General features: G+C 56.6%; 1 protein-coding gene across 1 annotated transcript in view; it reads right to left on the bottom strand.

The window, feature by feature from the left end:
* The window catches only part of MCF2L (MCF.2 cell line derived transforming sequence like), a 129625-nt gene that overhangs the window by 112359 nt on the left and 1444 nt on the right, over positions 1-15822 (bottom strand). The window contains exon 2 of the mRNA XM_042980436.1: positions 13941-14113. Within this exon, the coding sequence (XP_042836370.1) occupies positions 13941-14109 (169 nt within the window). The 5' untranslated portion in view covers positions 14110-14113. The remainder of the gene's footprint in view (positions 1-13940; positions 14114-15822) is intronic.

Raw genomic sequence — 15822 nt, 5'->3', positions numbered from 1 at the left:
TCTTCCAGTCTATTGTCTCCCTGTTCAGATGGGCCAAATTCCACTGCTTTATCCTCAACTTTGCAGGTTCTTGGGGTGTTGGGCCCACTGATTCAGGGTTTGACTTCAGTTATCATATTTTTCTTTTTTTAATGTTTTATTTATTTTTGAGAGAGAGAAAGAGAGAGAGAGAGTGCAAGCGGGGAGGGGCAAAGAGAGAGGGAGACACAATCTGAAACAGGCTCCAGGCTCCAAGCTGTCAGCACAGAGCCCGATGTGGGGCTCAATCTCAGGACCATGACATCGTGAGCTGAGCCAAAGTCGGACGCTTAACCGATTGAGACCCCAGGCGCCCCCAGTTACCATATTTTTCATTTCCAAATTCCCATTTTCTTCTTCGTTGCTGAGAACCTCTGTGTTTGCTTTCGGAAATCGGACCAGTGATAACTCCATGCAGCATCGTTGTGACAGCCTCGCTCACTTCTGTCACTCAGTGCTGGCACCTACTGTCCTTTCTTGGTCAGGTCGAGATTCTCCTGGGTCCTGACAGGACGATTCTTTTTTTATGGAAACATGGACATTTCTGTATTACATTAGGAGGTTCCGGATCTCACGGAAACCTTCTGCGTCAGCTGGCTTCCTCGGGCACACAGACAGCGAGGGAAGGACACCACCTCTTCACTGTAGGCGTGTGTCCAAGTCCAGACCCTGCAGGTGACACTCGAGGACTTTGCTGACATCTGAGGGGGACAACGGTCCTTGTCAGTCCTGGGAGGGGTGGACCCCTGCCCCGCCCCCTGCTAGGACCCCCGCTAGGCCTCCTGCTAGCCAACCCCCCCACCACCGCCCTGGCTAGGCCCCCTGGCTGGGAGGCTGTGGGGTGCCATGTTCTCCCCACGTATCTCCACCGTCACCGTGGTGGGGTGACTGCATTGCCCTTTGGTGGCAGTGATGCCCAGACTCCGAGAAGCCTCCTCTGACGTCACCCCAGCAGGGAGTGGGGATGAGCTCCCGGCATGGCTTTCTTGTGGGTGTGGGGGCCTCGGGCAGCCGTGGGGTGGGAGGCTGGGCTCCCCAAGTCTCTGAGAACAGGCTGTGGTTTCAGCTCTTTTTTGTTTGTTTATGCCCTTTGGTGTTTCTAGGCTGCTGGTTTCTCCAGTGCCTGGTCTGGAATATTCCGGGCGAAAGGAAGCCCAGGCACCCAGCCCTGTGCCCCAGACCCTGACATCCTGGTCACCACCTCCTTCTCTTCATCTTGCAGGATTTTCTCACACATTGGGCCCAGGGTTCTCCGCTTTACTTAGAGGGAAGATCGGGGAAAATCTTCCCAGAACTGGTCTTTCCTGGGCTCAAGTCAGGTCAGGGCACCAGCATCTCCTCTGTGGCTCTGCCGGTCGGAGCTGCTGCCCACACACCTTGCTGTGGCTGAATCCATTCAGAAAGAGTCCCCGAGGCAGCCCAAGGTGGGACGTGCACCTGAGAGGACAGCCAGCAAACGTCAGCAGCACTGGGGACACGGAGCTCTGGCCTCCCCCGTGTGGCCCGTTCTCGCCGAACTCAATTTGCGCAGCACGTGGCCACAGGCCTCCGAGTCAGGCGGCACTCGGGTCACAAGACACCTCGCTGGCAATGACACTCACGGGGCCATGGCTGCATCTTTTTGTACTTTGAAATTTTGGTTACTGTAGTTTTTACCCAGAAGGGAAGAAAACTGACCTTTGGGGGTACCTATTGGAAGGTCTTGGCGAGTTTTAGTTAGAACAATTAGGCTATGTAACAGAATGATGTCTTAAAATTTTTGACATTTCAAGTGAAAAACTGACAATAAAAAGGTGACTGAATTCTAGCATGAGTTGTCAAAAGCTCTAGAATTTCAACAAGTACACACAGAAAAGGGTTGAAAGTTTCAAAGAGAAATCCCCTCGAGACAGGAGACCCCAGACGACACGGGGCTCACCCATCGACGGGCTCAGGGTTTCCTGGGAAACAGCCCAAACTTTCCCGCCTGTGGCCACAGGGAAGCCACTGTGGTGCCCGAGAGCCACGCTGCATGGATGCTCCCCACTGCAGCACGGCCTTGAAAGCTAAACGGCTGTCAGTGCCAACCCAGCAGCGCAGTTTGGGCGTATGCCCCACGAGCGTCCACCACTCGATGCCACCAGACGTCATCACTCTTACAGCCAGTATTGCTCCTTCCGTCAGCCGCTCTCCGGCCGTCTCCACGATCACCCACTCTTCCTGCTCACAAGGTGACAACCGTGCCCCAGGTTGGGACATGGTGCCCACGGCAGCCCTGTGGTCCGTCGTGGCCAACCCGTCACCACGGCTTTGAACAGATCTCATGGAAAAGGTCCCAAAGATGGTGAAGCAGCCTCACTTCCTTCTGCGATAAGCCCTCTACAGAGAACTGATTTACAGGAAAGCAGAATGCAAAGTGCAGGGTTCGCACACATGCTGCTCCAGTCCCATGCCTGATGTGGCGTGTGCGTGACCGTCCCCGAATGTCACCGTGACACAGTCAGCTAAAGGCCCTGGTTTACATTCGAGGTCACACTACCGAGTTCCGACAGATACGTGGTGTCGTACATCCACCCTGACAGTATCCCACAGAAGTCACTGCCCTAAATCCCACTAAAACGTGGCGAGTGCGTTTTAGAAGCAAAATAGCCATGGGTGTTCTCTTTGATGCTAATGGGGGACCCATCACCATACATTCGTTCGCACCCACAGAATGCACAGCACCAGGAAGGGCCGTGACATAAGCCGTGGATGTCGAGTAACAGGGACGTGTAGGCTCACAGATTATGACAAACGTCCCATCTGCTGGGGGACGTGATGACGGGGGAGGCTGGGGGAGGGGGGCAGAGGCAAAGGAGAACTCGGTACTTTCTGCACAATTTTTCTGTGAACCTGAAACTGCTCTAAAGATCAAATTTGTTCATTAAAAAGCAAACAGCAAGCAATGGGTTGCACCCCTCTCAGGAGAAGCAGGACTGAGTGTAAGATAAATCCTGACGCCTGAGAATTTTAAAGACAGATGTCGACCTGCAAACAGGGAGTGAGGAAGCCAGTCGCTATATGACAAGTGGGCGTCCTGAGTGCACCTCATGGTCTCTGGTGCAGAGAAGCGAAGTCTGACCAGACACCTTGGGCAGGGATCGCTCCTGTGCTCACAGCACCCTTGGGGGCAGTGCAGGTGGCCAGCCATGCCAGCTCATGTGTCTCTTTCGCGAATGTTGTCTGAGCTGTGGCGGTGGACTCTGTTCGCGGGGTGCCCTCGTTAGCACCCCCAGTGGGAGCTCCTCCGTGTCTGGGCAGCCACTCCAGGGATGGTCCCGGAGACCCTGGGACGTGCCCCCAGCTCTTGGGCTCCGATCTTGCTCCCCAACAATGGCCACAGCCCCTCCGCACTTGTTTGTAAAGGGCCCCCTGTGCATCCCTGCACTTGGCGGCTCCTGGCACATAGCAGGTGCTTCCCAAATATTGGCTGTCACCAGCGTCCCTTCACCCTTCACCTCTACCTGCTGTGGAGCCCACGTTTTCAGGAGGCCTCATCTGGCCTCTCAGATGGCGACCTGCAAACAACGATACCACTGTCCTTTGGATGGTAGCTGCTACAGGAAACAGAGCCTCGAAAATAACTCCAACAGACCAACGTGCAAAGATTTGAATGAAGACTATTCACTAAGGTTTAAATAAAAAAAGTTGAAATAATCGGCATGCCTGACATAGGACCGCTGATTTGAAGAGTTAGTGGAATGTGTCCAGGGACGGGCCATTCGGAGGGAAGTGACGGCAGTAAGCGCCGAGCAAGCCCTCGGCCTCTGTGGGGTCACAGGCCACGTGTGGGCTGTGCTCCGGACGCTCGCCACCTCTTTGTGCAGAGGCGCTCAGCTTAGGAAACAGCTGTGGTGTCCCTGACCTCCGATGATGTTCTCACTGTCACCCGTCACGCCCCGTGGGTGCAGGTGCACGCTGGCCCAGGCATAGGAAGCGCAGCCCACCGGCGCACGCCCTCCCTTCACCCGCAGGCCCAGCAGCTGCCGGGGAAGCAGGCACGCCGGGGCCCGGGGAGGGGGCTCTTGCGTTGGCTGTTTGCTTCGCTGTCGGTGTCAGTGCCAGCTGGGCGTCTGCCTTGCTCTACCCCAGCTGGCACCCCCAGGTCCTGCTTCCGTGCACAGCTCAGCCTCGTGGTCATGAGCCTGCAGCCACGGGCCCTCACCCCTCCCTGGCCTCCCTCCCAGGTCGAGGGCCTCCCCCCAGGGCCTCAGCACTGCCACAGCCCATGCCGGGCAGGGCACCAGGCGCCCTCCAGACCCTGAACAGGAACTGATTGTGAGTGTGAGCTAAGCAGCATCCAACCCACCTTCCTGGGGCCACTTCTCATCGAGTGACCTCCAGGTACCCCAGAGGACGCCTCAACGCTGACCCGGCTCCATGCAGAGCAGTTCACCTGTGGCTGCGTCCTCAGGGGCCAGATCCACGCCCGTTCAATCCCATGTAGGGGTCTGGGGCTCCATCCAGCGGGGGCGGGTGGGGGGGGGCCTGGCCGCACTGACGTGTCCTGGGGCCAGCACAGCAGACGGGTCTCCGAGTCTCACACCTGTGCTCGGGGACGGGGGTGGGGGGCACACGGAGGCACTGAGGTGGGCGAGGCCTCCCCAGAGCCTTCTGAGGCGGGCCGATCGTGGGGTCCAGGCCGCGCTGGCCATATGCTAATGCCCCATCACTCAGAAGGGACACTGTTTCCACAGAAGAAAGAGTATGAAGCAGGAAGCTTCCTCTATCCAGTTGTGATATTCCTGCTCTAACCTTTAAGTGTCCGAGCAGCCCCACGTCTTGAATGAGTGTGTGGGGCACTCACTGACCAAACTGCCCCTGACACCCAAGGCCGACGTGGGCCGTGGATGTGGACGGAACATGCCCCCCGAGACCTGCCCAGGTGGGCCGCATAGTCAGCAGCACTCTGGGGTGACTCCATCCGCCCTCTCCTTCCCCCCTCCCTGCTCCTCACCAGGTGGAGTCCGGGGGAGGGAGGAGGGCTTTCTGTGCCACTGCCTCCCACCTCCGGAGGGATCTGCTCCCAGAGCCTGGCCCTTAGTGGCTGGCATGGCCCCAGGGTCTCCTAGACCCTGCTCTGGAAGGCGGTGTCCGCTCGGTTCCTCACCCCCCATGGCGTCCCACCAGTGCGTCCCTCAGAGGCTGTGGAAACTTCCAGAAGGTGCACTCAGGCTCTCGCGGCCTAGCCCTGAGGCCCTTCCGGGACCTACCCTGCAGGCTGGGTTAGTGAGGGCACTCGGCTCCAACCCACTCCCCGATTCCACCTGACGCCTGCCCGTCACACACAGAGGTTAGGGACCTAGGGCTAGAAGCTAAGGGGTGCGGAGGGGACCACGGACCCGTACCCAGAACGCACAGAGCTTCTCCGGCTAACACTGAAGACACAGACACGAGCACATGGGAGCCCGCAGCCTCACACACACACGGCCACACACGCCCGGACTGGGTTCAACTGCCGCCCCCACAGTGGATCTACCACGAAACCCGGACACACGTCTCCACACGCATGCCGGGCAGTACGTGTTCCTGACAGGACGCCTGCTGTATAACAATGTCCTAGAAACGCTGGACGATGCCACTCGACAAGGAAGAAATCAGAAGAATGAAAAACTCAACGAAGAAATAGAGCCATAATTACTTGCTGACTTGTTTATGTAACTATGTAATTAGAATGAATTTTGGATTTCATATGGAAAAATAAAGCTACCAAGAATGGCCAGGTAAACCCTGAACGCAGCAGTGAAATGACAGGACCGTATAAAATGTTAAAACACGCCCCAGAGCCCCAGTAATTAAAGTGAGTGGTGCCAGAAACTGAAAGACAAACAGACTGATGATGCAGAACAGAAATCTCAGACACTGACTCAAACACGGAATGAAATTTGACGTATTTTCATGGCGGTGTCTCCAGTACATGCCGTGAAGATAGAAAACCAATAAAAGGCGTAAGGACCACAGAAAAACGAAGGTGGACCCATACTTGAAACCATGCAACAAAATAAACCCAAATGGGTTAAAGGTTTAAGCGTGAGTAAAAGTACCAGGGGTAAAAATTGGGTGAATTCCTTTAAAACCTTAGAATAACAAGGCCTTTTGAACAGTAACTCAACATCCAAAATCCGTAAGATACTGAAACTCAACTACATTTTATTTTTATTATTATTATTTTATTTATTTTATTTTTTAATTTTTTTTAATTTTTGAGACAGAGAGAGACAGAGCATGAACGGGGGAGGGGCAGAGAGAGAGGGAGACACAGAATTGGAAGCAGGCTCCAGGCTCTGAGCCATCAGCCCAGAGCCCGACGTGGGGCTCGAACTCACGGACCATGAGATCGTGACCTGAGCTGAAGTTGGACGCTTAACCGACTGAGCCATCCAGGCGCCCCTATTATTATTATTTTAAATGTTTACTATTAATTTTAGAGAAAGAGACAGAGCACGAGCAGGGGAGGGGCAGAGAGAGAGGGAGACACAGAATCCGAAGCAGGATCCAGGCTCCGAGCTATCAGCACAGAGCCCGAAGCGGGGCTCAAACCCAGGAACTGTGAGATCATGACCTGAGCCGAAGTCTGACGCTGAACTGACTGAGTCCCCCAGTGGCCCCCCGACTACATTTTAAAACTGGTAAAAAAGGAAGTCAGGCCAACGGTAACCTGAGAAAAAAGTTCTTCCAATTCCAATCACAAGGGCCAATCTCTCTCACTTGTAAAGAGCTCCTAGAAACCATTAAAAGATTAGCAGCCCAATAAGAAAATGGGCAAAGGGAAGAGGAAACAACCCCGAAACAAACAAGGGGGGTTAAAGATCTCTTGTAAGCCACGTACGGGTCACACCACATGCTGAGCGGGGACCGATGCTGAGACGGGACCACAGCCGCTCCCTGGAGGCTCTGCAGACAGCGCTGTCGTGACAGCACCGGGCACGAGGAGCCCACAGGCAGCCACGATTCGAGCAAAGCCGTCAGAAGCATCTGCTGCTTGCTCAGCCTCCGGGGATCTGGAATGCGCCAGCACACATACAAAGTGGCACTAACTGCAGCAGAGTTTGCAACCGTGACAAAGAGGGACGAGCCCCAGCATCCGCCAACAGAGACTGAGGGCTCACTCCTCATTGATGCGCAACTTCTGGAACACGGTGAGCGGGAAAAGCATGCACAGCGGCACGTGTGGCCCGCTGCGTCTTGTCCCGGCCGGCAGGAGGTGTGTTTGCTGAGACCAGCAGGCGCGGGGCCCCGTGGGGGAGAGCGCCCATGGGTGTGGCCTTGCAGGTGCACCGGGGTCCGAGAGCGAACTCTCAGGGCATAGCTTTTACCTCATTTTGATTTTGAGCCACGAAGACGGATACTATTATTTACAAACCCAAAAAAGAAGAAAGAAAAAAGGAAAGCAAGGAGGGTGGGAAAAGGAGAGGGCCCAGGCTGTTTCTCAGAGAAAAGACGAGACAAGCGGGGGCTTCAGGAAAGCTTGCACCTGGTGTGAGCACTGAACAGGGAGTCCTGGAGGTCTGTGAGCAGCAGGAAAGTAAGGTCATCAAAGCCACGGAGACAAACCCCAGACACACACACACAGACACATACAGATACACTCACACACACAGATGCACTCACACACACCCCAGACACACACACAGATGCACTCACACATTCACCACAGACACATACAGACACACACACACCCCAGGCACACATACACAGACACACACAGACACACACACACACAGATGCACTCACGCACACACACCCCAGACACACACAGACACACCCCAGACACACACACAGACATATACAGACACACTCACACATACACAGACACACTCACACACAGATGCACTCACACATACCCCACACACAGACACACAGACACACACACACAGACACACACACAGACACATACAGACACACACACAGACATGCACACTCACACACAGACGTATTCACACACACCCCAGACACACTCACACACACTCGTATACACACACACTCACAGATGCACTCACACACAGACACACACACACACACACACACACACACACACACAGTCACACAGACACATGCAGACATGTTTCACTCTCCCAGGAAGCAGGGACCCCAACGACCACAGCCTTAAGGGCCCTGACAGGCAGTGAGTGGCCAGTGGGACCCATGGCCGCCTCTCCCTCAAGGACAAATCAGGATTCACTTTCTCACACTGGCCGGGACCCTGGGGACAGCGTCAGTGTTGGAGGCCAAGCATCTGGTAACCCGGAATGCAGGTCAGAGGAGGCGGGATGGCCCAGGAGACAGGCCTGGGGGGGGCGGGCAGCATGGCCACCACCCTGCGGGGGAGCCTGTCCAAAATGTACCAGGTTAGAAGGAAGCACAGTGAAGGGAAGTATGTGTACACAAACAAGAGGAGATATGAGTATGTGTACATACGTGCTTACACACACACACATACACACACACACACACACACACACACTGAGGCATACGCCAAAAACCAAAGAGGAGAAAGGCGATTCTGGGGGAAGATGGGACAGGAGGAGCAGGTAGGGACAGACCCTAGACGGCTCTGGATGTGGGTCACTGGGCTCGGAAATGCACGGTTACCTTACACGGTTACAAAGCAGAGTGGAAGTGTGAGCGGCGATCACTACAAATGAAAGAGGGGATTTACTTACCTGCTTACTGGCACCACCCCGCGGAAATGACTCCCAGGGACTTCAGGACCTGGTGATTCGACTGTACGTCCCTCGTGGGGCAGGCCCCGCCCCACGGCCGAAAATCAAGCCCCCCTCCCCCCTCAGCCATCGTGATCCGAGTCCGGGACGGAGTGGCTTCTGCCATTCACACCGGCTGCTGCTGTCACTGGAAAGTGGGACTGGGGCACGGGGTCAGGAAGACAGAGATCTGGGCCCCACGTGGTCCCGAAGTTGAACTGAGAGCATCAGAAGGAAACAGTGTGTTCCAGCTACGAGAGGGGAGAGGCTCTGGTCCATGCCAGCCGTGGACGTGCTGTGGCACATGTGTGCACGGGGATCCCACCCTCCGCACTGCCTCCTGTGGCTGAGAGGCCAGCCCTGCCCTTTCTAGACCCTCCTCCCCTGAGGCCACGCGGCAGGCAGTATGTGTGCGTTGTCCACACAGCTCGTTAGCTTCTGCGGCTAAGAACTCGGGCGCACGAGCATGTGCGTGTGGCACACTTGAAGTGCAAAGGAGTGGCATGGCCGAGCGGCAGTGGGCAGCCCCGTGCCAGGCGCTCATCACTGCTCCTCTCTGCAAGGACACGCCCAGGATGTGGCAGCAGGCCCGGTGGACCCGGGGGGCTCCCAAGGCCCCAAAAGGGACAATTTGACCAATACGAACAGCTGAACGTACATAGAATATCAAAGTTTCTTAGTTCTGTTAAAAACACAACACAGGCCCCAAACGGAGCAGGCGCTGGCCCGTCACCAAACAGACTTAATCACAGCTCTGACTCCCCAGCCACAGAGTGTCCTGAGCAGCACCAGCCAGTCGGTGGCCTGTCGGCCGGACCCCTAAGTGATGACCCCGCAAGGGCCCCCCGCTTTTCTTCCAGAGTAAAGTTCCTCGTCCTCCTGCTCGTAAGCGAGGTCCTCGCCTTCTACACCTGGAGCCCCTTTCCTCCGTGGACGGGCCGCTGCCCGGGCACGCAGCCAGCGAGCAAAGCCGACGAGGTCTTTTAACCATACTTGGTTCAATTTTACTTTTTAAGGGTTTCAAGCGGTATTTTTACGCCCTCCCCACTTCCCTCGGGGAGATGCCAGCAACAAATGTACCATCCTACAAACCGGTAAACACGAGGGAAAGGACCGAGCGTGTGCAGGGGGTGCCAACTAACAAGGGCGAAGGGAGCGAGCAGACCAGGACACGGGAAGTCTGAAGAATCAGTGAATCCAAGCAATGCTCACGGCGGCCGCCTCCATCCCCAGGACGGACGAGCAGATGTCACATACCTCTAGGAAGGGCCACTGCGACTCGTCTTTAATGAAAGTGCCCTCCAGGAGGTGATTCAGGTTCTCAGGAGCTACGGTTTCGAAGAAAAATCCGGGACAAAGACACGTCAGTGCCACTCTGAGGTGCCACAGCGTGGTGCGAGGGTGTCGGGGCAGGCCGGGGTGTGGGAGGGCCGTGGCCTCGAGGGCCGACACCGGGCAGAGCCACCAGGCCTGACCCTCATCTCCAGGGGACGCCAGTCTGGCCACGCCAGGACCCCTGTCCCCACTTCCCGTGGCTTTGTGCACACTCGGGCCTTTCTCCGAGGGCCACCGGCAAAGTGCTAGGAACGTTCTCCCAGGAGACATTTCCCTTCCAAACCGCAGGGTGAGCTTGGCCTGGCAGAAGGGGCACAGACCCAGGGAGACTGGGCGGGATGGTTCCTGCAGAAGCAGCCTGTGTGGGGGACATGTCCAGGAACAGGGGTCAGCGCAGGACAGGGCTGGGTCCTGACACCTGCATGCGTCCAACCTCACGTCCTGCCTCAGGAAACCCTCTTCTCACAGAGATAACACAGCCTCTTGACACAGAAAGACAGAGGAAAACAGATTACCAACGGGTGATAAAAAACACAACTGCAAATCTCTGATCAAAAGTGCACGTGCTCTGTTTACAAAGTCGTCCTTGTGGTGCGATGTTTTGTAGCCGGGCTTCACTTAGGGCACAAGACATGGTGACTGTGTCGTCTGAGCGACCAGACAGCATCACCAAACTCTTAACACGTGACCTCGCTTTTCCCCAAACACTCACTAGCATAAATAATGACTGTCGGGAACAGCTTTGTTCATGAACCTTGGTGACAGTTTTTGATTGATTCCTTAGGTTAAACCCCTGCAGGTGGAACCTGCTGATTGAAACCAAACCATGTGAAGACTTTTATCCATGCCTCAATTTGTTTTCAGTACAGCCTCCAGGGGTGGCGCCGGCCAGCTTCTCCAATTTCGTCCGCGAGGACACAGACCGAAGGCTCCTTCCCACCTATCCCGGGACGGCTGCTCAGGGCCTTCTCTGCCCGCCCCAAGGGGCTCTGTCCATCCCCCCCCCGGCCCCCCGCGGGCTGCCTGCTGCACATACACACAACATCCTGCAGCCACTTCTTCCGGGCCTCTTGTCCACGTGGGTCAGGCACTTCAGGACACATTCTCGCGGACTCCACGCGGCCTAGCACTACTGGCCGCTTGACCTGGCCCGTCCGCGGACCACCCACCCTGCAGGCAGGTGCGGTAATTCCCAAATACCGCCAGGCCTCGCACACTGAAGATGAAAACAGTGGCACGGGACATGGGGAAGGAAATACTCCCTGTCCTCACGCTGCCGTGTCTCGGAGGCAGGGGAACCTGCCCTGCCGGGGACAACACAGTTGTGCTCGGTCAGGGAGGCCCCACACCCCCAACACTGAGCGGCCGTGTCACAGAGCAGCGCTTTGCGGAACAGGTGGAACTTTTGTGGGTCTGGACAGGTGGGCAGGACGGACTGATGGGCAGGACACGGGCAAGGCAACAGGGAGAAAGACCTCCTCCCCGACGGCCCTCGTCTGCACTGGTTACGGCCCACAGACACACTTCCTCCAGAGCACTTTGGCCCCTGGATCACCGTAATCGTACAACACACTACATCAAGCACAGAGGGAAACAGGAAAGCCACCAACTGTCTGCAGAAACACAACAAAATCAGTCCTGTGCTAACGGACAGCAGGAGAGCGGCTGCTGGGGGTGGGCAGTGTGCGTGAGGAGGGGGCCTCTGCGGGAACGTGGCGTGAGCTCCGGGAGACAAACCACAGGACAGCGCCTGTGAGACCACGCACAATGCCACCCGCGGTCACTAGTGGCCATTCTGCTCTCTGCGGAGCTGAGGCCCAGTGGCCACACCAGAAATCCTGGAGCTTCCTTCCTTCCCAGTACATTTTCCCGCAGCTGGGCCCCCGGCCCCCACGGGCTGCCCGCGCCACCTGCACAAGCCCGCGTCCTAAATGCACTAAGGCATCAGGTGAGCCACGTGAAAGCATCGATATCCGAAGGGTTTTGGGACACATCAGCGACGCCACGATTCAACCTCATGTTGCAGGCGGTAACTGTCCGCTTCACGCCCACGTCAGCGACCGCACTTAGTTGTCTCTGCCCGGTACCTATTCAGGTGTGGTATCATTAAAGACGCTACTAACCGATCAGGAGAGACAGAACTTTTTGAAAAGTAAACGCCGTGGCAACAACATTCCCAAACCGGGACAGCTCGCCCCTGCCAGTGGACCCGTCTCCCTGATGCGGCACCGCGGCGGCGACACGGAACCACTGGCAGTGACAAGCGCGTGCTCCTGCACTTCAGACAAGGGCATTCAAACCAACACACAAACTCACGAACCCTTCACAGCCACGTGTTTCCCTGCCTGACACACTGCTTGCTCAGTGCGGCCGTGAACAGTCCGGGCCAGTGCGCGACAGCCACGGTCCAGCCTCCAAGTCCACTCTGGAGTCTCAGCCCAGGACATGTGGTTACATTAGGAAGCGGTCAGCCTGTCACCCATACGCCCCGCTTCCTCCCCGCCCTTAGTCTCTCCCAGCAGGATCCCCAGAGCTGGGGGCACAACCACCACAGGAGTCTGAGCCGTCACGGAGGCTCACTGCAGCCCCACTGAGCACGGAGAGCTAGATAACCTTCTAGCCGCGAAAGTCAGTGCTCCATGGTGTCTGCGCCCGTAACTGTGCTCTTGCTCCAGGCGGGAGCCACCTCCACCCCAAGTGCCCTTCCAGGGGTGGACACACCTGCTGATAGCCAGCACCATCCCAAGTTCCCAGAGCCCGGGGCCACGCCATCTCGGGGAGACCGCCCTGGGGGTTCTGGCTGCGGCCTCTCACTCGCCAACAGTCACCAACAAGGCAAGTAACAAAAATCAAGTTTCGAAACCTACTAAACAGAGATGCTGACAAGGCTACCACCCGAGGATGCAACTACCCACCAGCCAGGTTCAAATGGCCAACGGTGTTCACACACGCAAGTGTCTGTCACTGGGGCCGCAGTTCAGGCCCACCAGGTCTGGGGTGTTTATGAGACCCTCCACCCCCACCCCGTCTGAAGGGAAATGCTCACAAGCTGCTCGCCTAGGGACGCCCGCGACACAGCTCCAGGGGGAGGCCGGGGATGCCTCCGCCCAGAGGGCCATTTGTGGCGGAGCCCAGCTAGGGCAAGGCCGAGAAAGCTCCAGATGCAGAGCAAGGAGGAGTGTTCCCCGCATTCCTAGAGGCCTGCCTGGCTCCAGTCCAGCCCCAGATGGACACTCGCCATCCGTGTCATGTTGTCCCTTGGTGGTGGGTGCAGGGCTCACCCCATCCAGTGAAAACTACTTCGGAGCGGGACAGGGAGGATCGGCAATGACTCTGTGTGGGTGAAACTCAGAGTGGAGACAGCCTCTCCCTCCCGTTAAGACCCTGGCCAGGGGAGCGAGGGAGGGCCCGGGCCTGGACGGGGGTTAGGCTGGGCGCTGAGGACAGTGGGGTCTAACCCCTTGGTCCTGCTCATCTGTCCTCCGGGCACCGGCTGCGGATTGCTGACCGGCAGGAGCTCGACCCATCGATTCAAACCACGGATCACGTGTTTTTGAGAACTGAAGCAAAGCCTGGTGACGGTCTCCTTCAGGCACAGGTGTTTCACTGCAGACCCGAATGAACTATTCCCCTCTCACTGGAGCTGACCTCGTCTTAAACCGCTCATCTGAAGAACCGCCAGGTGGCCCGGTGAGGACCATCCTGGGAGACTGCCTGCCAGCCGTGGGCAGGTGACAATAGGCGACAGCAGGCGACAGTGATCCAAAAGAAATCAACCTGCTCCCAGGACCACAGTAGCTACGAGGAGGACGTGCGAGTCCGATCACCAGCGCGAGCTTCCGGACAGAAATAAGGCGCGATCCCCACCTGTGGGTGTGTCTGACCCCCCGGGTTGGTCTTGAACAAGCCCGATGACGTCAGGGACATCGATCTGATGGTCACCTTCTTCCTCCTCAGCCTCATTGGATCGTCTCAGGGAGGAGCGATGGTCACGTGCAGCCCTCTGGCATGGGACACATCTCCAGCAGTCAAACATAAGTCTGCAGTGCGGAAACAGATTTTAACACAAAAATGAGGTCACCCTGCCCAAAAACATTGGCGTTGTGTCTGCGAATAAAGCCCAAATAACCAGACGCAGCCTTCCGCGGCGCTTATTCAGAAACGGCCAGAGTGCGTCCACGAGGACACTCGTTCTCCAACTGCCTTCCATCGTGTCAACGCTCAGTTAGCAACCAGCCTGTTGTCCCAGTACTTAAGTGGAGTAAAGGTTGCATAAACAAAAATATCATTTACTTCTGCTGCTTAAGAAAAACAAAGGCCTAGATCTTTCCCCCTTGACATTTAGGCTCTTGTTTCAAGGATATAAAAATCCCTGGGTCCCCGGTTTCAAGGTCACAGTCTCATTCACCGAACTGGCAAACTTCAGAACCCTTGCTGGTTGCTTATTCAGATTACTTAAAAACACGTTAAATCCTCTGAGCAAAGAATGTCCTCTTGAGTTCCAGAACAAACATCAAGGTATTATCCCTCCAGTGAAAATTTGGCAAAGAAACTTCAGTCAAGTTTTTGGAAGCAGGGTTGAATTTAAAGAGACAGCTGGTAGCTGCATCTCAAACAGACAGCACCGGAATCATGCATGGGGCGCAAGGGTCACCTCAGCAGGTCACTACCGACCGTGCTTTTCTGTGCCTGGTCTTTGAGCCTGTTTCCGGTTCGTTCTTATTTCCCTCTGTCGACTTCACACCCGCAGGGCCCCATCTTCAAGGGTACAGATGTAAATGACATAACTTAACAACCCTTACTTGTGGCTCCACGAACATCACCTCTGCTTCTGTCTCTGACTGAAGCCACGCCCCGGAGGCAGCTGCCGCAGGGCGCAGGCACCGTGCCCTCCCTCCGGCCACCAGGTCACCAGTTGTCAGTCCTTCCCCCCAAGCCCCTGGTTGCCGGGGACCGGCCCCGCCGATCCTGTCCTTCAGGCCCTCCCCAACGGTCCAGCTACCCGACAGCCAGTCTGCCCTTGGAGCCGCTCAAAGGCCTGACCGCCTCTTAGACCCCCGGGCAGCTTTGAAAGCCCACCACTGCCGGCCGGCCCTGGGGAGGGGTTCCCACTTGCTGCCTACATAGGACCCTTGGCACGGAGCCTTGCCGGTCTTCACAGGGAGGAAGGAGCCACCACCGGACTGGGGGGTGGCGCTAGCCGGCAGACGCAGCCAGTTCCCAAGTGCATCAGGCACCAACAACTCCGCACCCCTGCCCGGGAAGGCACCCCATTTCCTCCCTCTCTCCCTGCCCAAACACACAGCTCCAGCCGGGTTCCCTGCCTGTCCCACAAAACGCACCCGTCCCTCATTTTTACAAACACTGCTGCTGGTTACCCGTACGCGTCCTGCACGTAACTTCTCTGGACATGTGCTTGGATCCCTATGACGTTTTCTTAACCTCCTCACACAGGGCCAGGGTGAGGAGCCTTCACACCGAACGCCAGGGATGGCGAGCCGCTCTCCCTGGGCAGCAGCTGGGGCCTTCCGGATCCCACACCCACGTTTCCAAGACGATCACACCGTGTGCGGTGCTCCAGGAAGGGCGCACACGGCGGCCACAGTCACACGGAGGCTAAGGATTTCCGACAGCCTGAGTCTGGTGTTGATACTAAAAACTAGGAGGAATGATTTTCTGGGTTAAAACTAAACAACCTGTTTTTTCCTCTTTTCTTCCAAATTCTGCTCAGAGAATTTCAAACCAGCAG

This window comes from Panthera tigris, chromosome A1, assembly GCF_018350195.1.
Source record: "Panthera tigris isolate Pti1 chromosome A1, P.tigris_Pti1_mat1.1, whole genome shotgun sequence".
NCBI classification, from domain to species: Eukaryota; Metazoa; Chordata; class Mammalia; order Carnivora; family Felidae; genus Panthera; species Panthera tigris.
This window is presented reverse-complemented; position numbering and strand designations above follow the sequence as displayed.